The sequence below is a fragment of the Sander vitreus genome, chromosome 7, assembly GCF_031162955.1.
Source record: "Sander vitreus isolate 19-12246 chromosome 7, sanVit1, whole genome shotgun sequence".
NCBI classification, from domain to species: domain Eukaryota; kingdom Metazoa; phylum Chordata; class Actinopteri; order Perciformes; family Percidae; genus Sander; species Sander vitreus.
The window spans coordinates 28,706,769-28,729,785 of record NC_135861.1 but is presented as its reverse complement, the minus strand read 5'-3'; the positions used below and the strand labels follow the sequence as shown (position 1 = coordinate 28,729,785).

Below are 23,017 nucleotides of genomic sequence, written 5' to 3'. Positions count from 1 at the left end.
CTTCAGCTTGCACGAGCCAGACTTAAGATACATTTCTAAATCATTTTCAATGCAAGATTGAAAGAAAAAAAACTTGGGCATAGGGGGCATTTTAAAAATGTAGCATGACAGGCCCCTGTGAAGCCACTTCGGCATTATAACCTGAATATAATGCAATATTTTTTTTTAAAATAGAAAATGGTACATTATTCACATGACTCAAATATTATATATATATATATATATATATAAAAAAAAAAGTAATAACATTGACCCCCCTGTTATTGAAAACAGTGCATATTAGGAGGCATCACAATAGTTCATTTGTGTACGGTTAAGGCAGGGTGCACTTCACTTCCATTAGAAAACTGCACTTAAAATGAGATGATCAGCATTAAAGCTTAGGGCAATCTTTTCATGTAGAACAGAGAGTGTACTTACACACAGAGTGTAGTACACACTTTATGCAAGAAGAATGAAACAAAAAGATGGCAAGCTGTTGGCCACAAGACACATGTGATGTATTGTAATTGAGCTGAATCTTTGGTAGGAAATAGAAGCTGTTGACCAACCAGTTTACTTCAAAATGATGCTACATAACGGTCATTCACCGGTATTAGGCACATGTGGGAGGCAAACAGGTGTGAGCTTTATTGCCTGACAGAATGGCTAATGCTTTATTTTGTTTCATCTTTGTAAAATTAAAATCTAAAACTTAAGGCACATTTACCTGTTGTTTCTCATTGGTTGGTTGGAAACCTGCTGCTGGGTGTTGGTGACAGACGTTATGGGTCAAATGAATTCTTCTGTTTGTCAAATGAGACGGTTTATTGCAGGAAAGCATCCAAAGCAAACACAGCAGCCAGGAGTTGATATTTCTATTTCTGTGGCTAAAGAAAACGAGGAAGAGAAGGTCTGATTTTTGGTGGATTTGCGTCACCAGTGGAAGGTTGAAGACTGTCTGTGTGTGTATCATGTGTGTGTGTGTGTGTGTGTGTGTGTGTGTGTGTGTGTCGGGAGGGGGGTGGCGGTGGGGGTGTTGTCGGCATTTTCCTGCTCTATGTCTGCCCTCTGGCCTGAACGCCCGTCAGATCCTTTCTTATGATCTCATTCACTGAAAAACAAAGAAAGAGAGGGATGTTAAGACAGCAACACAATCAATTGATGATAATAATAATAATAATAATAATAATAATAATAATAATAATAATAATAATAATAATAATAGGGTTAAAACAGCCAACATTAAAACGTGAAATTGATTATATTCCTAAAATACTGTTGACAGAGAGGGTCTGATTTTTTTGACATCTGTGTGCAGGGCGTGGATGGAAGTCAGACAAAGGCTGCATTAATGTTGAGTAACGACTAGAAGCAGAGCAATGCAAGAGCTCGTGAGCAATGACTCCCTGTTGCTCGCATGATTGAAAATGTGTGTGTACACATCAACAGAAGAGGATGGGGGTTGTAATGGAAACTGTCTGTGTCATTGTTTTAAAAATATAACCACGATGTGCTTGGGGGGGGGCATGAAACCTGTGTAAAGCATTCAAAATAAATTTTTAATTAAATATTGAGATTCTTTACATTTTGCCAACATGTACTGTAAGTATTTCAAGCTTTGTTGTGTATGTGCTGATAAAATAACCACTGACATCCAAGAGGTAACGTGAAGAGGAAGTGTAACTACCTCTAACGGCTCACCTCTGTTGAAACACAGACATAACGTCACATTTATAGTAACAGGTAGTTTTAAAAGAAGTATTCAGTTCCTCCGAATGCGAATGAACGGACTCCATAGAAGGAAATGTCACTTATATGAGGCTCCTTTTTCAACTACAAGTTCAATATTGTTTTTCACTAACGACAAAACAACGAATTATCCGTGCATTTATAAAACTAAACTAAAAACTAAACTAAGCTTTAGGAGCTTTCCACCTTTACTCTCCTCCCTGTTACACTGCATTCGGAGATCGACACTTTTTGACTGGCGAGTGGAAAAAACTGCTAAAGTGAGTCATTCAAAACCTTTTTTAGTAAACTCTGGGTACACAAACAATGTTCTCAATGCTGTTCATGTGTAGAGCCCCTGGTCATACTTGGAGCAAAGTCTCATGTTGTGTCGAGCCTTCTTAGTGTTTTAAAAATAGTGATTTTGATGCGATCATAGTAGTGCCCCTAGCACTCCCATTCAAAAGGCCATTTGACCGAAAACGAAAATACGGTAAATCTAAAACGTGGCACTTCCGTCCTAATTATGCTTTTAAACGAAAGTTTGACTGGGGTGCATTCACAAAAAGACCCTTGGTTGCATTTTGGCGAGAGTTACGCTTTAAGTGAAAGTATGTAAGTATCATCAGGAAAATAAACATAACGTATTAAAAGTAAAAGTACTCAATGCAGGAAGGAATAACGAGTATGTGTGACTGACATGGCATTTCTGCAGATATGCCACAGCGTCTGTGTGGAGCTCTGGTGTTTATCTGGGAGTCCAGGCCTGGAAGCCTGCTGCGCGGCTGGCTGTACACTGAAAGTAGGAGACATTGTAGGCCGGTGCCACTACTTCCACTGTGCATCGGGGAACCCATTAGGGTCGATGAGTAATATAAGTATTTCACACTGGGCCAAAAAAGCTTTTTGCCTGTAACCAAGCCACTACAGAGCATATCGTGTCTGTGATTTTGTAACCATGGCAACAGGCTACACTATGGTAAATTGAAATATCAGCATTGATCAGCATTTAGCAGTTTGTCAAAAAGTTATTGGCATACAAGCTACTATGGCTTTAAACTAAGCTGAGCTAATTGGCTGCTGGCTGTAGCCTCATAATCAACAAACTTAGGATAATAAACTATTCCTTTAAACTCAACAGGAACTTTTAAAACATGTAAAATGAAACCAGACACCATCTTACCCACAGCCCACATATTTAAGCAGATGAGAGATTGTGAAGGACAGAACAGATCGCCCCAAAACTAGCTCAAAAAGTTGCAAGATGATGGCAAATTCTTATTTAGGACTAGCAGTTAGGAGGTGTAAATAAAAACACAAGGACCAATGGATAGAAAATTATTATTTCTAATTGAAATGACGAAGTAGCACCAACAACTGCAGCGAAGTGCTATGCAATCTAATTAAGCAATGGGACAGACATCCTCTTCTATCCAATGAGCCGATCTTTGTCCGTCTCTCTTTTCTACTTTGTCCGTCTCTCTTTTCTATCTGATCATTTGCAGATGTGAGAGAGAAACTGCCCGTTACAGCAGCTCAACACTGAGCACATTTTATTGCCAGAGCAGCATCTGAGGGTTGCAAAAACTGCAGGAGCAGCCAAACCGGGTGCTCTGCTGTCGTCACAACATCAGCATCCCTGTTTATTTTAGTCTGTAGTGGAATTCCCTCTGACACCTAATGCCTTAAAGAAACTTTCATCTCCCCAACGGTGCCACAGGATTTTTTCCTGAGCATAAAACAAGCTTAGAGAAGCAGCAGGAGCGCCGCAGTGGGGCAACATACAGTGGGGCTTTACTGAATCTAATGAAGGGTTGGCACGGATCGGCTGTTTGAGGCTGGCCTGGGGAACACTCAGGCTAGTCTCTTCAATAGGTGAGTGTCTGGCTCCTGAGTTCTGCACCAATGAGCTGCACTGTTTACCAAGTGACTGGGAGAGGAGAGAGAGAGAGAGAGAGAGAGAGAGAGAGAGAGAGAGAGAGAGAGAGAGAGAGAGACCCTGTACAGTAGCTAACTCAGTCGCTGCACACTGCCTGCTGCGACCTGGAATATGTGTGTGCGTTTGTGTCTGCAAGTATTTGCATGTTAATACAGTATACGCGTTTGTGTGCAGAAGAGTGTGTAGTATGCTCATGGCTGACGAGGGATTGTAATGACAGCATGAAGCTGAAAAGCGAAGAGAAAAAAAGAGAAAGTAGAGAGAGTGGACTCACAACTAACCACCAATCTCACCACAGATCTGGTGTGTAAGTGCTCCGGTTTGTCTTCAGATAATGCGCACATGCAAAGTGAAAGAGTCACTATTCACAGTTATTGTTCCTTCTCTCTACACTGGCTGTGAAGAGCTTTCTTTCTTGTATGATTCTAAAGGAAGATTCCTTTGTCACTCTGCATACATGTATTCCAACGTGCAAATGAAGCTGCTATGAGGAGTCACAGTTAGTTGAAACAAATGTTACTGTCTTTTTTAGTACAACGTTCCCTCTTTGTTTTATTATCCCTCCAACAAAGTTCAGCAACACTGTCTATGGAAACAGAGAGAAGGGATTTCACACTAAGAAAACTAACTTTGGAAGATACCCACTTCGTTTGATTAACCCAGATGAGCTGACGAATACATTTTACCCATTCTAGTGGCATAACTCCAGGGATGGCAAAATCTTGTTTGGTTGGTTGGTTGGTTGGTTAATTCACCACTTTGGACTAAAAATATCTCAACAATTACTTGATGGATTGCCATGAAATGTGTACAGACATTCATGGTGCCCAGAAGATAAATTCAAATAACTTTGGTGATCCTGTAACTTTTCCATTCCATTTGTTGTTTTGAGGAAAATGTCTCAACAACTCTTTAATGGATTGTTGTAATATTTGGTACACACATTGATGTTACCCTCAGGATGAATTGTAATAACAATGGTGATAACCTCACTTTTTTGCTAGCGCCACCAACAGGTCAGAGTTTCAATCTGTCCAATACTTTGGTCTATGACCAAATACCTGCAAATCTAATGGCATTCCCATCAGCTGTACTTTCTGTTTGGAGCTTATTAGCTAATGTTAGATAGTGAATATGGTACGGTGAATATTACACCAGCTTATTATCAGCATGTTAGCGTCTTGCTGTAAAGAAACTATGGACTTTTGCCTCCCTGTCTTACAGTGTAAATGCATTTGGAATAAAGTATGGACTGAGGGAACTTTTACAGCAACTGATGAATCTTGAACTGTACATATGGACATGTGAGTTTTGCTTTATAGAATATCTTTAAGAGGCTGACAAAACCAAAATCTACACCCATGAACAAACTAACTGTACACTGTAAATGTATCAATATAAGTGTCTAAGGCAGGATATCAAACATACGGCCAATTAGTCCCACTGGATGACTTTGCAAAGTGTGAACATTGCAGAGAAGTAATTCCAAATTTACCACTTTAATGCCAGAGAATATCTGAATATCAAGTTTTTTTCCTGTAAATGTTACGACTTTAATCTCAGAAATTGGGAGTTTTTTTCCCCTGGGATTATTAGCCCACTCCGTATCTTTTCCTACAATGGCCCTAATACCAACATTGCCAACATCAGCCTGACAGGATAGGGTTGGCAGATAGGGTTTCTGAAGTGGTTTTACTGGTCCGGCCCACTTGAGATCAAATCGGGCTGTAAATTGCCCCCTGAACTAAAAAGAAATGACACCCCTGGTCTAAAGCAGTTGTCATGCGCTCCTCAATACAGCTGTAGCCCCGTGTGGATACAGCTAGGTTGTGTATTTGATCAAGCCTTTCAAATGGGATGGAAGTGAGCTGAGACTAATGCGTGTCCACCCGGCTGTTGCTGTGTGCTTTATCTCTCCTGCCCCTGATCTCTACCTGCTGGAACAATTCCACCTGCTCCACTGCCTCTGGGCTTTATTCCACACCCACTAAATCTGTCACTCTCAGCATTCGGAGACTATGCCAGAGGCTCTTTTGCTATTTTCACAAACTGTGTGGTAGATGTTCTGGACCTTTGCGGTCCAAAGGCAAGACAGGTAGGGCCGTGCAACTCATTGAATTCTAATTGCGATTTCAGCTCGTAACAATAATAAAAACAATGTAATCGAGAAAAACGATTGTTTTGCACATTACATTTTGCAAGTAAACTCTTATTTTGTCTTGTGTTCTGAAGGGGAATTCAAACGGGAAAAGTATTAAGGGAAATTTCACAGTTCAAGGTGTTTTCACTGTTGATTTGTTTCACTGTTTGTTTTTTTTTTAAACTTCAATAAATGCAACATCGTTCCAAAAGTCAATGAGTAATCGTGTTAAATAATCGTGATTTCAATATTGACCAAAATAATAATCGAGCAGCCCTACCCACAGGTATCTTTTTTTTTAGTTGAACAGATTGATTTTATATTATATTTATCAACAGACACTGTCTTGTTTGAGCACCAAATGGAGGCATGGGAACTTGTGTGAGGGTTGCAGAAAAAGCCCTCTGCGTGGGAGATGATGTGCCATGTTTTGGCACAAAATGAAATACCTGACTTTCATTTAACACTCTTCACTAAAGTTGACACAGTTCATGCATGTTCAGATGTGACAGTTATCGACCACAACACTGGAGCGATACCAGGATGTGGCATCACCTTCTTTTCACAAATGACTACAGACTGAAACACACATGTCTCGATAAGTAATGTTGACAATCTCACTTTGGTGAAAATGTGTTTGATGGTCCCAACTTAAATGATTGTTCTGTGGTCCAGATCAACACCTTTGCTGTCAAACACAGAGGGGATTTTTGACCTCACTTATCTTCTCAGCCTTCGTCTGAAAAAAATGTTTTCAATATCGGGAAGTCCCCCCTTTTTTTTCCCCTCAGTGAAGTGTCGAAAAGTACAATGATGTGGGGGGTAGGGGGGAGTCACCCTTTTTACAAGATTTCCAGAAAGAAGGTAAAGTGCTATTGAACAAAGATGCAGAGGCACTTTGGGACGCACCGTCTGATGATGGGTAGGGCTTGGTTTAAATTATCTTTGTTTGAGTGATCTGATATCACCTAACCTAACCTAATTGACGTTGAATTGAAAATAACCGTATAGGGACCTTGTGAATTGGAATCTAATCGATTCTGGAAATCCTTGGCGATACCCATCCCTATTAATGGGAGGATCAAACAGGGGTCCCAGTTTGACTGTTCCTCTGACTCCGTGTTAATTCACAACCCCACAGCCCTGTTGCTGTTTACTGTGGAGGGAAACCCTGCAAGTTCCATCCAAGAAACACAAATTCCATTGCTGGCCCTTTTTCTTTGTTTCATTTTTTCCATTAAAACACAAACACACAGACACACACACACACACACTTTGTTTCACTATCTTTGTGGGGACCCGTCATTGACATAATGCATTCCCTAGCCCCTTACCATCACAACTAAATGCCTAACCTTAACCCTTACCCTAACCCTAACTATAACCTAATTCTAACCCTAATCCTAAAACCAAGTCTTAACCCTCAAACAGCCCTTTAACCTTGTGTGGTCCAGCATTTTGGGCCTCACAAGGCTGTGCAGACCCCACAAGTATACTGTATTCCCCGGTTTTTGGACCCCACGAATATAGTAAAACAAACACACACACACACACACACACACACACAAAACCCCCCCCCTTCCCTTCCCTTTTCCTGCGAACTACACTCCACCCTCCCGCTATCTTACAGGGATCAGGCTGGATTTCTAGAGGAGAGCAGCTGCAAATAGGACTTTCTTGTGCCAGATTGGCAGAATCCCGCAGTCAAAAAAAAATAAAATAATCCTCTGGTGGGTTCCCCCACAGAATCGAGGGGCATAAGGCCAAGGAGAAGCCCCTGCCAACTATAACAAACAAAGAGGCTTTCCCCAGCTCTCCCAGGCAGCCCGTTCCACTGTTTGACAATGGTTGCCATGGAAGTTGTTTTTCACTTCATAACAGTGTCAACATGTCCAGGCGATCAGGAGAGTGACAATTTTTTTCTCCCTCCCTCACTGTCCTTAATGCGAGAGAGAGAGAGAGAGAGAGAGAGAGAGAGAGAGAGAAGCTGATTTCCTGATGTGTGGCGTGCAGAATGAACATTGTTGAATGCAGCGACGTGATGACAACCTCAAACTGCCTTTAAAACTCACCTTGCTGACACAGACTAAAGATTAGAAAAAAATACAGTACCACTTTCAGAGGCATTTTCTTGAAAAAACACAATACAGTTTAGAGAACCTTTAACCAAAGTAAGGAAGAGGTTTAACCTCCCGCCTGCTGCTGGATGTGGCCTGACATTCATTCTGTCAGAGGGTAATGGGGTTGACAAGAGTAAGTATAAACACATGACTCATAATCCCTGTTATTTCCACGTTGAGTGGAACATAACTCCAGCTCCTGTCGAGGATTGTTTTAACAGTGTGAGCCTTTTCTGTTGGCTTTGTTCAGAGGGATACTACATCACGTAGATCATACTGTAAATATCCTTGAATTGTTCTTAGGAAAAGTCAAATCTCTGTCAGCGGGTCTTATCATCGATCTCTTTCATTAAAAGGGAATTGCACATATTCATCACTTGTCTGCCTGCTTTTTTTTTTTTTACGCGATTACACCGATACGATGTTATCCCACTCACACAGAGTATAAAAGCATGAACTTACACTCACCATCATCTAGGTAGGCCTGGTCCAAGTTCTCCTCCTTGACCGTCACCCTCCTCTGTCCGTCTCCTGGAGCCTCCATTTGCCCCGTGCCAGGCGGAGCCCGACCTTTCTGCTGCGTCTTCTGCGCGTATGGCTGCTGCTGGATCACGGTGGGATAGTGCTGAGCAGGGTGGTTCACTGCCTGGGCCTGGGCCTGAGCCTGGGGGGGTGTGGGTGAGTGGGCGGCGGCTGCCTGTGGGGAGTAGCCATCGCAGTAGATGATCTGCTGGCTGTCAGGCTGCGGAGCAGAGAGAGGTTGAGGCTCTTCTCCCCGGAGCAGGTGGTGGTTTATGGGGGAGAACTGGATGATGGAAGGGTGCTGGCCTGCACCGATGGGACCTACAGACTGAGCCGGGGAGCCCGTGTGGACCAGCACCGACCGGTGGGGGTCAGACATCATCCCTCCAGTCTGCTGATAAAGGCCAGGGCTGCCGCTCAGACTCTTGCCCCCGCGGGAGTAGACGATGGCTGGGCTCTGCTGATGGAAACGCGCGTCTTGGCTGGGAAGGCTGGAGCTGAGACGCTGGCAGGCCATGCCAGAGACCAGGCCGTTGTCTGGGTGGAGGACGCTGCGTGGGTTATGGTAGTAGGAATGAGGGGATAAGCCCAAGATCTGAGGCATGGCAAAACCCATGTGGTCCGCTTCATACTCATCTAGGGGCTCTGTCTTGATGGATGGAGCTGAAAAAAATATCAAAGAGATGAGTGTAAACATTGTTTTTTGTGATCAATTGTTATTGGTATTTACATAAAATGATATAAGGTGAGGTTACAACTTAATGGATCGCCAACTGTATGCACAAATGTACATGCATTGATCAATATAAAACCAGCTATCAACTACATGAGAAAACAATAAAACAAAACAAAGAAAATACATTTGAACAAAAAAAAAAAAATGGATAAATGATAATCATTTCAGCCTCACCCTTCCCCCATCCCTAAAACCCCTCCCTTTGGACTGGATTTGGATGTTAGCCTGGTTCTATTTGTTCCATATTTACTATGTGTATGAAGTTGAGAAGCCACCTTTGGGTTACACTTTACTTAAAAGGTATCTACATAAGAGTGACATGACATGGTCATAAACGTTTAACGAGCCATTAATTGTTTAGCAGCTATGATTGCAAACATTCTGAGAGGAAGTAGTGTGTACTTTAAAAAGCCTTACCTACTGAGATTTCCAGTGAACTCATAACAATAATACTCTTACTTTATATACTTTACAGTCAAATCCCACACTGTGATAACCATAGCACAAAGAGGCTGAGCAGCATTCTTACATGCCAGCGGTGTGTAGGTGAAATGTTGAGGCTGGCTGCGCTTCCTCTTGCCGTTAATGACATAGAAGTTGACTTTGACAGAATGGCAGACAGACGAGTCTCGGTAGGACGGCACCTCCACAAACAGCATACTCTGCAAGACAATGCTCTATGTTTGTAAACAGACCTCATGGTTTGAATTGTGAATCATGACAGCTGACCCGTTCGGTGTGTTTTACAGGTATTTAACAAACAGTCGTATTATAATACATACAGGCTGGCTCTTGTCTTTGTCCACTGTTGCTTCCATTTCCCAGATTTGCTGCCCATCTAGAAAAGAAGAAAACAAGAGAAAGTGAAAACCGAGTCTTAAACAATGTCGCAATTAACTCAGCAATAAATCAGTAAGGTTGATTGTTTCAAGATGTACTAGACTGTGGTATAACTCTGCGAGTCTTTAGCCTGTAAATTTGGAAATTGCGGAATCGAAAACAATCAAGAATCACCTTATTCAGAGTTGTTTGTATTTTCAAAACAAATTCATTTCATTTTGATAGAATTCAAATACATTAGCCATTATAACGTCTGTCTGGCAGCATCTGATTTCAAATCCATGAAAAGGCCTCTTGATGCATGTCACTTTTAAAACCACCTCCTCTTACGCCACCGAGCACAGATGATCTGCAGGTTCACCCCGCACACGTAGTCATCCATTATTAATCGGAGAGACACATGGCTGTGTGTGGCTCCTGTGTGCTCTCCAATGCAGCGCTGACAGAAACACCAACATTAGCAGGGATGTAATGAGAACCTGCAGGCTTTGCTTCCCGTCTATAACGATTCTGGTTTATGTAATGTTTCATCGCACTTCTTCAGATTACATATAATCTGTCGCTTAGGTGAAAAAGTAGAAAACTAAATGTGCTGGTAAATGTAAACTCCACATGCCCTAACACATGATAGCAGGGAGTTCTGTTTGAATGTTGCTGTAGGTGGGAAAGCCTTTGTCAAATTAAAAACACATGGCTTAAATGAGTCAGCAGGAGAAAGGGGGATTCCACACATCTCGCCAACTTTTCTTCTTTTTTTTTTCCCCCAAAATGTATTTTTAATGATCAACTCTCTCCACATCTTACGAAACGTAATGACTACTACTTTCTTGGTGTTTATGTTTGTTTGCAATTCTACTCTCAGGGATACCCCTCTGGGGGTAACTGTGTCTGGAGGTGGAAAGGGGGAGCGAGAGAGCTGGAGAGAAAGCCCAAGCAGGGGGCGCCTGGGTAGCTCACCTGGTAGAATGGCGCCCCGTGTACAGAGGCTCAGTCCTCGCTGCAGCGGCTGCAGGTTCAATTCCGACCTGCGACCCTTTGCTCCATGTCATTCCCCCTCTCTAGGGCTGGGTACCGAATTCAACAATTTTTAGGCAACGAGCGAATTGCCTCCTTAGTATCGAGTATCGAAAAATGCCTCGTCATTCAATACCCAATTTCAACACCTTAAGAGTAAATCTCATTATAGTCAGTGAGCCAATCAGCACGCAGCATGCTTCTACCAAGATCTAATAATGTTTGTGATTGGCTGTCTGACGTTACACGTCGTAGAGACACGCAGGAAAAACTCTACGTTACACAGAGACGGGGCTCACGTAGTAGGAGCTGAAACATAAATGAAAAGAGTTGTGCCGTAATGGTGTCATTTTTTTTTTGTTTTAGAAAATTGGTATCAATTAGGAAGTCACGGTATTGGACATTTTTAAAGGATCCCCCTTGGCCGGGGGAAGCTTTTCATTCCCTTCGTAAAACCCTCCCTGTCCGAGCACAGGAGCCAGGGGAGCTCCAGCCAGAGGCAGCTGTCTCTCATTCAGAGGGATTTCACAACTGCACTGGTCCAGAACTTTGTGTCATACAGAAACTCTCCAAAACAATGGCAATCCCTCCTTGTCGGATTTCTTTTTCCGACTCGGTCTTACTATCCATTACTGTTGTGTGTCGTAACACAGCAGCAGGGAAACCCAGAGAGAGAGAGAGAGAGAGAGAGAGAGAGAGAGAGAGAGAGAGATGAAAGCAGACAGGGCATGCGGGTCCAAGTTTGAGTTGAGCTAGCCTGAGGAGTGCCTGCATTTAAAAAGCCAAGCTCTCAGACAGCAGTGGAATCAGTGAGTCACAATATCAGAGAGTATTTTAACATAACTGTCTTGTCGATCTTTGACAGAACCTAATGTTACATAACAAAAGGAAAAAAAAGCTGCATTTCTCTGCCACAAACACACAAAAAATCTTTCCTTACATCGAGAGGCCCTTAAGCGTCAACCAGAGCTGTCATGTCACGTGACACACAGAACTAATAATCACACAACAGGCCCATCTGAGTAGTAATAAGACATCATGGAGGTCAGTGAGGAAAGGGCAAAAGGAAGTGAGGCTGCAGCGTTATCATTTGGATCATGCAAATAGCTCATGTGGCTCCATCTATACAATGATGGGGGGTATGAACGTGTTACACAGACACAGATGCTTACGAGTCATTGTTATCACTGGTGTTGTGGTGTTAGTGTGACACTGTGTAATAGCAGAACTAACAGATGCACAGACCATAAAGGTTTCATAGCTTTAGTCATAAGTTAGGTTCCCGGGCACCAACAACCTATAGTTTAGTTTAGCTTCATTTCATCTTTGTGTCATGCCAAATATTCAGCCTATCCCATATGGGATTACAAGACACCACTATTTAACATACATCTCCCGGTCTCGCATATACAAATCATGTGGAGAAATACTCAAATAACAGAAGGAGAGAAACAGGAGAAAAAACCAACCACAGTACATACAAACAAACTGTTTGTTCTCTTCTCCCAGGCTTTCTCAAGATACCTGGCTAATTGAATTGAATGTGAACAGCCATCTCATAAAAAAAAAAAAATCAACTCTCTCCCACAGGTTGTTAGTGATGCTGGGGGGATGATGTGATGCAATGTTAGGGCTGGGCAATACATCCATATTACTGTATATCAATGTCGATATATGAGGCTAGATATCGTCTTAGATTTTTGATACTGCGATATGACACAAGTGTGGTCTTTTCCTGGTTTTAAAGGCTGCTTTACGGTTAAAGTGATGTAATGTTCTGAACTTACCAGACTGTTCTAGTTTTATTATTTGCCTTTACCCACTTAGTCATTACATATATCCACAGTATTGGTGATTATGTATCAAAACTCTCATTGTGTTAATATTTTGTGAAAGCATCAATAGTCAACTCTACAATATCACCCCAACATCGACATCAATGCATTTCATCAGAAAATATAGATTTTCTCCATATCGCCCAGCTCTAATAGAGCTGGCGATGCCACTCACCCTGGGTTTTCTCCAGAAAAATGACTTTGGAATCGGAGCTGAAGTTCTGCCCAGTCAGGATCATCTGCTGGCCTCCCAGAACAGAGCAGCTGTCCATGTCCTGCTTCTCTACCATGGGAAGCTCGTGTGCTGAACGCTGGGCTGCCGGGACACACAGAGGGGCGCAGTGTTACATTTACTGTCTGTCATTTTTCAAGCACACATAGTGAAAGAATTGCCCAAAATCCTGTTACTTTCTCCAATGTGACTTTTCTCTATTTTATATCTTTGTAAACTGAATATTGTTGGGCTTTAGAGTGTTGGTCAGACAAAACAAGACATTTGAAGACATCACCTGCATGCAGCTGTGAATGTTTTGACTTTTTGTAGATTCATTAATCAATCAAAAAGGTAATCAGCACTCAATCAGTCAATGATGAAAATATTTCGCTAGTTGCAGCCCTCAACTACAGGGGCAAAACATGCAACACTTCATTTGAAAGCTCTGGATTGATTTCTCACAAGAGCACAAACAATGCGTAACCAAGAAGTGACTGCATTTAACAAAGAAGAGGTGATGCTGATGTCATTCCACAATCAGCTTTCAGTTTTAATAAGCAGAGGTAATAATGGAGGTTGCCTTGGTCTACATACAGTAAAGTGCTGTACGGGAAGAGGACATAGTAAGAGGAACAACTAACAGTCTGATGCAATCTGATACCACAGCCCTGCAATAAATAACTATCTAGTGTATGTGACGCTCAAAATGGTGAATCTTTGTTAAATAACAATACAAACTCATGCTGTGCATTGAAACATTGTACAATCTCACAGGACTTTATTTCAAACTCTTGTGGAGATCTCAAAGTGTCCAAAGATGCCAAACATATCAGGTAGAATATTTGTGAAGTGTGCATAAAATGATGCACAAGGCATCACAACAAATATTTCCACTTGATGGGATAGAGTATAGAGCTCAACAGTGTGGTTTGGGAAGTAAAATCCCATTCATTTTCTCCATAAGGATTTTGTTTATCAGCCATAATGTCTAAACCATCTAAGATAGAGTGACCACGAGCTACGAGGTTGTAAACAGAAAGTTTCTGCTCCTGTAGAAGCTAGAAGTCCATATGAAGTCAACCTTGTTTTAAGAAAAACATGTTTTTATTCACAATCTTATAGAGTAAAACTACACTCCCTACCAGCGATGTCTCTGATTGGTGGAACTAGCTGTTACCATGGAAAGGTTTACTGCACCAGCGGACCTGCCAACGGCTAGAGCGAGCTTCTACCATCGAACTCTATGGGCCCTATCTTGCACCCAGGCTCGTGCACAGCGTGCGCACACTATGCTTGTTACACACACAGGGACGCGCAGCCAGCACACAAACATGCAGAAGATTAAAAATAAAAATATTACGGTGCAAATCCGCCATCATAATAGCAATGTGCCAAGGTACAAACGCGCCTGGCTTTTAAAGGGAATGGGAGATGACCCTCTGATTGGTTTATTGCATGTTACGCCCAAAACACACCTATGAATTAATGAAGACACTAAGTACAACCCTTTTGAACCATGCGCCCGGTGACCGACCCTTTTTACCGCCGTCAAACTAGCAAAAGTGGATTTGGACACGCCCTAAACGCACCTGCGCCAATGCGCTTAGAACGTTAAAATAGGGCCCTCTGATCATTTCTGTACACTTTGCGTTTCTGTACACAATTTGCCGTTTTAAAAATTTTATTTTTTTATTTTGCGTAGTTTCATGGTCACGATTCATCTCGTAGCTGGTTGGCTTGGGTCCAGGCTTAAAAGTCTTTATATAAGCATTTAATGAAACGTCAATGGAGATATGAAACGGGGCAAAAACATTTCCGGAACCTGAGACGTTAAAAAAAGTCAGTGATCACTGTTGAGCTCTATAGGGTTTGAATATAGGGGTCTAGGGTATGTTGAGGAGTTAATGTCCGTGTTGCTTTCTCATGTTGTACCCTTGTTGAAACTCCACACTCACTGAGGCGAGCTGAACCTTTGAACAGGTTTGTCCGCCCTACTGCACCACAAGCGGATAAAACAAAGAGGTTGACACCAGCAGGGACCCTGCCTGCTCAAACACACCATCAGTGACACAGTGGGGCTTATCACCTGGCCTGACAGATGTGTCACAGATGGCATTGTAAGCAACTTTACGCTCGTTTGGTTTTCACTGATGCCAATTGTTCTGAAGTTCGTCTTGCGACAGACGGGTTAATAACTGTTGTTCTGCCCACTCTGTGATCGGAAAACAGACAGGGAAACGACGATTATAAATGATATCGTATTCGGCGTAATGATTTTTCACAATGACAGGAGCATATTGCATGCAGCCCGTGTCACTGATATGCTGAATGCTATGTCTTAACCAGGGTGTTAATCTAAGCCATATAAAGGGCCTTCTTGTTTGGGTTTTGATAACACCAGGTGTTTTAATAACACTGTGTACACATGCACTGATGTACCTCAAACACAGGCTTTACTACTGCGCACATACAAACAGATACACAGGCACTGACACATGCAGCGCCCACCTACTGGATGGAAGCCCTGGTTGCATAAAGACATCTTTGTGCACAGGACTCTGGACTATCAGCCCAGCTCCAAACTGAATGTGGGTTTCTTTCTTTCTGACGATGTTTATTTAGTATGGAAGCGTAATGCATTAAATTGAGAAAAAAAAAAGCCCTGTTTTTTTTACAAGATAACCATCTTGTTAATTCAGAAACGAGATAGTAAACTCGTAGAAACAGGGCTTTGTTTTCAAGTGAATCATTACGCTTTTGTAATGTAGTATAAAGCATATTAGCATTTTAACCTCAACAGGAAGCACACCCTTTCACTGTATCAACCCGATTTCAAAGATGAGGTGACAAATAGCACAAAAGGCATATCATAAAAGTGTTTAAGGTGTACAGCTTACAGCACTCGATAGGATGGGAGGCCACTTGGAGAGAGACGTGCTGTCCTCCAGGCTGAGGTATGTGCACACGGAACACAAGACGAACGCGCGTGTTTTTCCGCCCGACGTCGGTCTCGCCCTTCCTCAGCTCGATGTCGGCGTTCCTGAGCTTCAGGATCCCAGCACAGTCGATTCTGTCAGAAGGGATAAATATGTAAGCAAAACTGACAATGGAAATGTACATTTAAAAAAAAAAAAAAAGGCGTTTGAGTGGGAACATGTTCAATGATTCAGAAATGCACGTTCTTAAAATGCTCACATTGCTTTCATGTTGTTCTTTGGCTCCAGGGGGATCTCCAGGACTTTGGTGCCGTGGATGACCTTCTCATAGCTGGTGGTCGTAACGGTCTTACCGGTGATGCGGTGGACTTGGTAAAAGGCGTGGGGCTTGAGGATGCGCTCATCTGCTGTACCAATGAAGATTTGCAGACCAAGTGGCTCCTTGCCTCTGTAGCCATGTAACTGCAGACAAAGAAAGTCAGAATCACTTAAAAGCATCGGCTGAATACAGTACACTATGAAGAAAATGTTTAAGTCACTTTATACTGATTGTTTCTCCATAGCTGCTTGTTCTAACGCTGCATTTCCACATGTTGCTTCCCCCCCCAGAGGTGGCTAATCAGTGTCAGACCCACATCACATGTAAAAACATGAGTCTTCCGTCTGTAGCCTTGAACAGAAAGCAGCAGAGAGCTCCCATCCTACGGCCTTGCCCTGTTCGCTCTTTCAGAACCGGATGAAGGAATTTAGCAGGGGTCCTGACTGAAACGCTTATGAACATCCAGCCCGACTAACACATTTGGCATGAAAGTAATCAGATAGATGAAGCTGTGAACTGGAGATAGCTTTATAGAGAGGCAGAGAGAAAGAGAGAGAGATGATACTTTTAACCTGTGAGTGCCTCCTGAGGAAACCTGCAAAAACCACAAAGCATCAACTTGCATATAATTGCTGTTTTTGTGTGTACAGTGTTGTGCATAACCTTTGTCAAAGAAATTAACAACCAAGTGGTTGCAGAGGGGGGCGGCACAAACACTACAGGCAACTTTGGTTTTTTTAAAGGCTTTCTACAGAAAATGTCACTGTAGTAAGTCCTATTGCCTTTCCACACCAATTCCAAGTAATGCTTATAGAGCTGGAGAATGTATTTTTTCATATTAAGACCGTTTGTTTTAAGATTGGTCAAGAAAAACTACATAATGCATCAATCACATTTTAGAAATGATTATCTGAGTGAATGCAAGTGACAGACTTCCCAGCAGCCAGCCGCTGAATGTGAGCAGAAACTATGGTAACGTGAGCGAGCACGCTGGCTCCACATCCAGGTAGCTGACACACGGAGGGAAACAGAGGAAGTGGACTGCAAACACTCAAACAGGCCATGTGAGCAGTCAGCCCGTTGTCATGGTAGTGGCAGGAGCAGTGAGTCATGACAGAAAGCAGTGTAGGAAAAGTAAAGTGGAGGGTGAGAGGCTCAGAGAGAGAGAGAGAGAGAGGGAAGGAGGGAGGGAGGAAGAAGGAAAAACAGGGCGCGAAGAAGGAGAAGAGGAAGGGAAAGACGGGGTGAAGGAGTGCAGCCGTGGCAAGCCAGGCCTGACCATCTGATTGGCCTGGCAAACCAGGCAGAACTGACCTCAGGGTGAGGCCTTTGGGGATGGGCAGAAAATGGAAAAGAAGTGAGGGAAGCTTTATTTCCAACAAGTCCCTACTATCAGCAACACAAACAGCTGTGAAATGTTGCCCCGGTAACCCAAAGAAAGGGAAGTTGAACCTTTTCTTAGACGATACAGCGAGCCAAAACTGTGTCTCACGGCTAATTTCGAAATTCAAGTCTATTTACCATACAACTCAGGGTTTCCTCCAGAAAGGTTGTTTAGCCAGGTGGCAAGTGTCTTTTTTTCTGACGAGGGCCCAGCTGGGGCCAGTCACAGCCTGATGGCAGCATTAAGGTAGAGCCCAATAGTTTCTGTGATAACAGAATCATGGACGCATGCGTAAAAAAAAGCTATGAGACAGATTCCATAGGGCTCTACATTAAGTCAGTGCTAAACGCTAACTGGAGATTTGAAAATATGACTGCAGCTGCCCCGCTGTTACTGTAGTTTTAAAAAAAAATGTCTTCCCAGTGGCTTAGACCCAGTGGGCCACCAGGCTTGCAATACACTGGGGGAAACCCTGTAACTATGGACCTTTTATTACAGCAGACATTTTGACTTGTCATGGTAGGAAAAGCACAGCTGAAACTGATAACCTTAACGGTGGCTCAGTTCCCAGTGTGTCCCAGTAAGCTAGTTCAGTGAGTCAGCATGAACAACACCAGGGCCTCTCCTAAGTGGAATGCAGCCATCATTAATGGTTTTGAATACACCTGTGCTTTTCCTACTATGACATGTCAACATGTCTGCCGTGAAAAAGGTCTATTTATTCTCTTTATATCTCTAGTCTTTTATACTTTTTTTCCCTCTCTCCCCTAGTGCAACAGTGTAAATCAGAATTTTGAATCTGTGTTTTAATTCCATGTTGTGACTGACCCCAATTTACAATGTTTTTCAACAATCATCGACCACATGCACTATTCATTTTCTTTTACACACGTCTAGAGAGTGATGCAACACTTTAAGTTAGCTTCCTAATACGGGACCCACAAAGTCAACAAACCAGTGTGTAAGAGGAAGTCCGTTACAACGTGAACACAGGCCTGTTTGTGTGGGTTTTTAACCGCACCGTGGGGGCGAGGGCGAGGGCGCACAACAGCAAACTACTTTAAGCTGGAAGGCAAATCAGAGAGCTTGTGTTGCTCACTGACCTGAGTTCTGTTCTGAAGGTTTTCATAAGGCTATGGGGTGGTTACAGTGTGCCATACTGTATGTCTGGGGTTAGGGCATTTGTTTCAGAGAGTGAAAAACAGCAAACGTGCTATGAGAGTATCCAGAGTAACTCACATAAAGTCATTTTCATACAGCTGGACCTGGGCAATAACACCATCACCACTGAGTGCATAATGAGTAGGAAATACCATTACACACAAGCCCTCCTATAAATGCAGTGTTAAAATAATAATTTGGTACTAGTTACTACTTAATGGCATCAAGGACTTTTGTTTATTTTATTCTGTTTTGGCCGTACCTGCACAATAGGATGTCCTCCTGTGGGGGCTTTGACTGCACCCCTGCTTCCCTCTGTCTCATAGTGAGCTCTGTGGTGTGGCTTGGGCTGCACGTCAATGTGGAGCTCATACTGGTCTGTGCGTCTGGGGATCGGCCATTCCAGCGGGGGAAGAGAAGCCACAGGGATGCTACAGAACAGGAAGGATACAGAAAAGGATAGAAATCATGGAAATGATTAAAGTTATGTTGCTTAGAAGATGGAAATGTTTCTTTTGTGATAGGTGTGTTAGCCATAAGCAATAGGTCCTGGCCTTTCTGCTGATTTACCTGCAGATGCTGGAAACCAGCGGCTTGGACCAGATTGGGGGGATAACAAAGAAAGGCTCTGCCGCAGGTTTGGCTTTTATGTCCTGGTCACAGGACACCAAGTAGTTCCCTTCTGCGTGGTTCTCTGGGTACAGAGTGTAAACCTGGTTGGACGTCTTGACTATTTTAGTGGGCACCAGGCCTGGCTGACCATTGCCGAAACCATTCATGGCATCGGCAAGGCTGCTGTGTGTATAGTGGGCGCCTATGTTGTGATCTTCATGGCCGCTGATCGGGGAGGGACTGCGGGAGCGGTGCCCAAGCACTAAGCTTGGATTTCTGTACATGTCGTAGGTGCGTTTGCACTGTGGGGAGGTGGAGCGGGAGCCAGGTCTGGAAGAGGGCGAGCGGGGTCCCAGGCAGCCGTCCTCAGCTAAGCTGGTGCGAGGAGAGGTGCCCGGAGAGGTGCGCGGGGAGCCAGTGTGGATGTTCTGTAATCTAGGGCACAGATCTCCAGGGTTCTGGCCGTTGCTTGGGGAAACACAAGGAGACGCCCAGGGGGAATAACTCTCCGAGTGCCAGCTGGTGGAGGAGTTGCTGCTGGCGGGACTCAGGCACTGAGGCTCACGGTAGGCAAGGTTTTCATGGCCAGGCACAGTGAGGGTGGGTCTGGGGCTAATGTTCAGGTGGTGGTTCTGCAGGGAGTCCCGGCCATGGTTGTAGTGCTCACGGGAGGGGGTGATTTCGATCCGCGGGCTCAGGGCCTGGCCTGCAGGCCGGGTATTGTCCAGGTAGTGTCGGGCCTCCTGGTTCTCATACCCAGAGAGAACCTCTGTGCTGTAGGAGGGACTGCAGGACTTGATGCCGTACGGGGAGGCCTCCTCCAGGGGGAATCCCTGCTCAGACTCAGGGCTGAGGACTTTGTGAGGTGCAAGGTTGGGGTCATCTGCACGGGAGGAAAGATGAAAAATCATCACAAAACAGACATTTGTAAAATATCAGTGTTGGAACCGAAGACATTTCCCATCATTCCAAAAACAAGCGCATCTCTAAAAGGACACAAGTAACCCCACCTGTAGACATACATCTTGTTGTGTTATGTCAAATTGTTAACTTTTTAAAAAATAAACAGCTTTTAGCTAAAAATGGCCTCTTCATGTTGACATTTACTCTCACGTGGCTACATGTCAGAACCCTCATCAAGAAGACACATGTCACATTTCCTTCCTGTTTTTCTTTTTTTCCCCCCCATTCACATGAATAAGTCTCACAGGCCAGACAGTGCTTTAAATCTCAGTCACAAATAACCAAGACAGGGAGAGGAGTCAACTCGGGTTTCCAAAGAGACAGACCTTGATCTCCCGCAGCAAAGTCGCAGCAAGGTGGTTCATATTCAAACAAGTACTCAAACTCCAAATCCTCATCAGGGCAGTTGACTCGGCTGAGCTCTTCCTCCAGGTCTTTCTCGTCGTAAAAAGAGGTCATCTGTCTTAATTTGTTTCCCTAACGACTCCCTCCGAGTTCAGGCGAGAGCGACAGAGACGCGGCAGAGCTGGATATGGGGAACCTGTGCAAGTGCCAAATGATGCATCGGCGAGCCGTGCAAAGAGATGAAGCCGCACACAAGTTTCCTGTTTCAGCTCGCCGCAGTTATTTTCAGATGAAGGCGGGTCTATATATTTTTTTTTTTTTTTTTTTTTTAACACTGAATGCAAACAGAGTTTCGAGTTCATCTCTGTGTGTGATCACGCCTCCCCTCCTCTTTGATGCGTCAAAGAAAGAAAGAAAAAAAGCAGAGATGTACAGCTTGGAAGTGATGAATTGACTGCCCCATTCAGACAGATTAGCGTCAGTGTTTTGACAGACTATGTGTGTGTGTGTGTGTGTGTGTGTGTGTGTGTGTGTGTGTGTGTGTGTGTGTGTGTGTGTGTGTGTGTGTGTGTGTGTGTGTGCGCACACAGGCTGGTGCTGCCCCCGGGTGTCTGACACGGGACAGTGACACAGCAGCAGGGTGCTGACTGCTAAACCGTTAAAACAGGGTTGGGACGCATCATTCCAGGTTTGTGTGTGGCCTACATATAGGAGGTAGATGGATGGATGAATTCATCTTGTTCCCTCGGTGGATTGGATCGTATGAAATCAATTAGCCAACGACGACGTGTAGATGCGCTCTTTTACAGCTCATAAAAACGCTCTCCTGAGGGAATCCCCAGATTGACGCACGGCGCGACGCAGCGCAACCTATATGCTCAGTCAGCAAAACAAACACTACGTACACTATGTACCCCATACATAGCAAACTTTACATTTCCTGATCTTTTTGTAGTATGAAAATCCTGACTTGACTTGATTATGGGTTCATTTGGGCGTGCAATTCACATGAACCAGAACCAGTGGCAAAGCAAAAGTACCATATCAGTCAGGATATTAGAAAGTAGCCTATTAGGGCACTTATATCTAAATATATGAATTATAGCCACACCCAATGTCAGTTGAGTAGTCAGGCAGGCTTAGGGGATTTAAAAAATGTAATGCAAAATGTGCACTTTTTGTTCTCATAACACACACTGATGTCATCTAATGTATCTCTGTCATATTAACTTTATTTTCCATTAACATCTAAAGTGTCCCTCCTATTTTTGCGCCGATGAAGTAAAGTTGTAACATGACATACAATAATATGCGGCTCCATGTTTCTCCCCGAATATCTTGGCGTTTCCCGGCGATGCCAAGGCACGCGCTGCTGTGCGCGGATCACCTAAAAGCTGCAGCAGCGTGTCCCTTCCCAAACATCAACATCCGATCTATCTTTGGAACTGTTAGACAGACAACTGACACATGACATCACAGCTCACGTACATCGTCACAGAGTTAACAAAAACACTCCGGGGCTCACACTACTCTATCAATTAAAAATCAAATGGTTTGATTACCAGATAATCACAACACTTCAGCAGTACCTTGATCCATCGACCTCATGGTGTGGTACTGCGCCAGCATCCAAGTCTCTCTAAACATCTGGAGAGAGAGAAAAAAAAAGCAGAAAAAAAAAGAAATAAAAATAAAATAAAAAATTACTTTCCGCTAATAACCATAGCAGAAGAAACTCTCTTCGGTTAAAAAAAAATGTCGAAAGGAGACAAAACTTCAAGCTGCGACACAGCAGCTATGCGCGCAAACTCCCTTTCTTTTCTAAAAAAGCATGCAGCCGCAGCAGCTCCAGCAATGGATCTGGTATGAAGTCCCCCTTCCTCGAGCTCTATAAGGATTACTTGTGTATCAAGAGCGGCTTCCTTCCCCGCTCTGGGTGTTTATAATGCTCCCATGCTGTAAAATAACGGGATTCCCTCAGTGTTTCCTCCTGTTTGTGCGCCTTTGCCATGGAAACCTGGAGCCGGTCCATGTCGGAGACTCAGGGCTTTCCTGCAAAGCCCCACACTCAGGAATCCATGACGTCTCCAGATCCTGCGCCAAGGCATTTCTGCGGCTTCTCTCAGACAGTAGCACACAAGAACTTCATTGTAGGGATGAAGAAATGACTGTAGGACACTGTAGGGGGGACAGGGGAGAGAGAGAGAGAGAGAGAGAGAGAGAGAGA

General features: G+C 43.6%; 1 protein-coding gene across 3 annotated transcripts; it reads right to left on the bottom strand.

Annotated features, from left to right (window-relative positions):
* Positions 1–216: 216 nt before the first annotated feature.
* On the bottom strand, positions 217–22,923 carry nfatc2a (nuclear factor of activated T cells 2a). Of its 3 annotated transcripts, none has more exons than XM_078255820.1 (10): positions 22,380–22,923; positions 19,441–20,365; positions 19,133–19,301; positions 16,266–16,468; positions 15,968–16,140; positions 13,032–13,172; positions 9,950–10,005; positions 9,697–9,829; positions 8,372–9,094; positions 217–1,093 (listed from the first exon to the last, which is right to left on the bottom strand). In XM_078255820.1, exons 1-10 carry the CDS (start codon positions 22,435–22,437, stop codon positions 1,038–1,040), a joined length of 2,637 nt encoding a protein of 878 aa, XP_078111946.1. In that variant the 5' UTR covers positions 22,438–22,923; the 3' UTR covers positions 217–1,037. The 3 variants fall into 3 exon arrangements, with proteins under 3 accessions (XP_078111946.1, XP_078111944.1, XP_078111945.1); XM_078255818.1 differs by lacking the exon at positions 22,380–22,923 and adding an exon at positions 20,772–21,057; XM_078255819.1 differs by lacking the exon at positions 22,380–22,923 and adding an exon at positions 20,772–21,056 and having other exon boundaries at positions 8,378–9,094.
* Positions 22,924–23,017: the final 94 nt, after the last annotated feature.

Excerpts from the sequence above, each read along its gene's own strand:
- nfatc2a (XM_078255818.1), bottom strand. The coding sequence starts at position 20,904 with ATGACCTCTTTTTACGACGAGAAAGACCTGGAGGAAGAGCTCAGCCGA. Across the intron at positions 13,173-15,967 it reads CTCCCATCCTATCGAGTGCT|CCCAGCGTTCAGCACACGAG; the intron begins GTAAGCTGTACA and ends GTGTCCCGGCAG. Across the intron at positions 1,094-8,371 it reads CTACCTAGATGATGGTGAGT|TGAATGAGATCATAAGAAAG; the intron begins GTAAGTTCATGC and ends TTTGTTTTTCAG.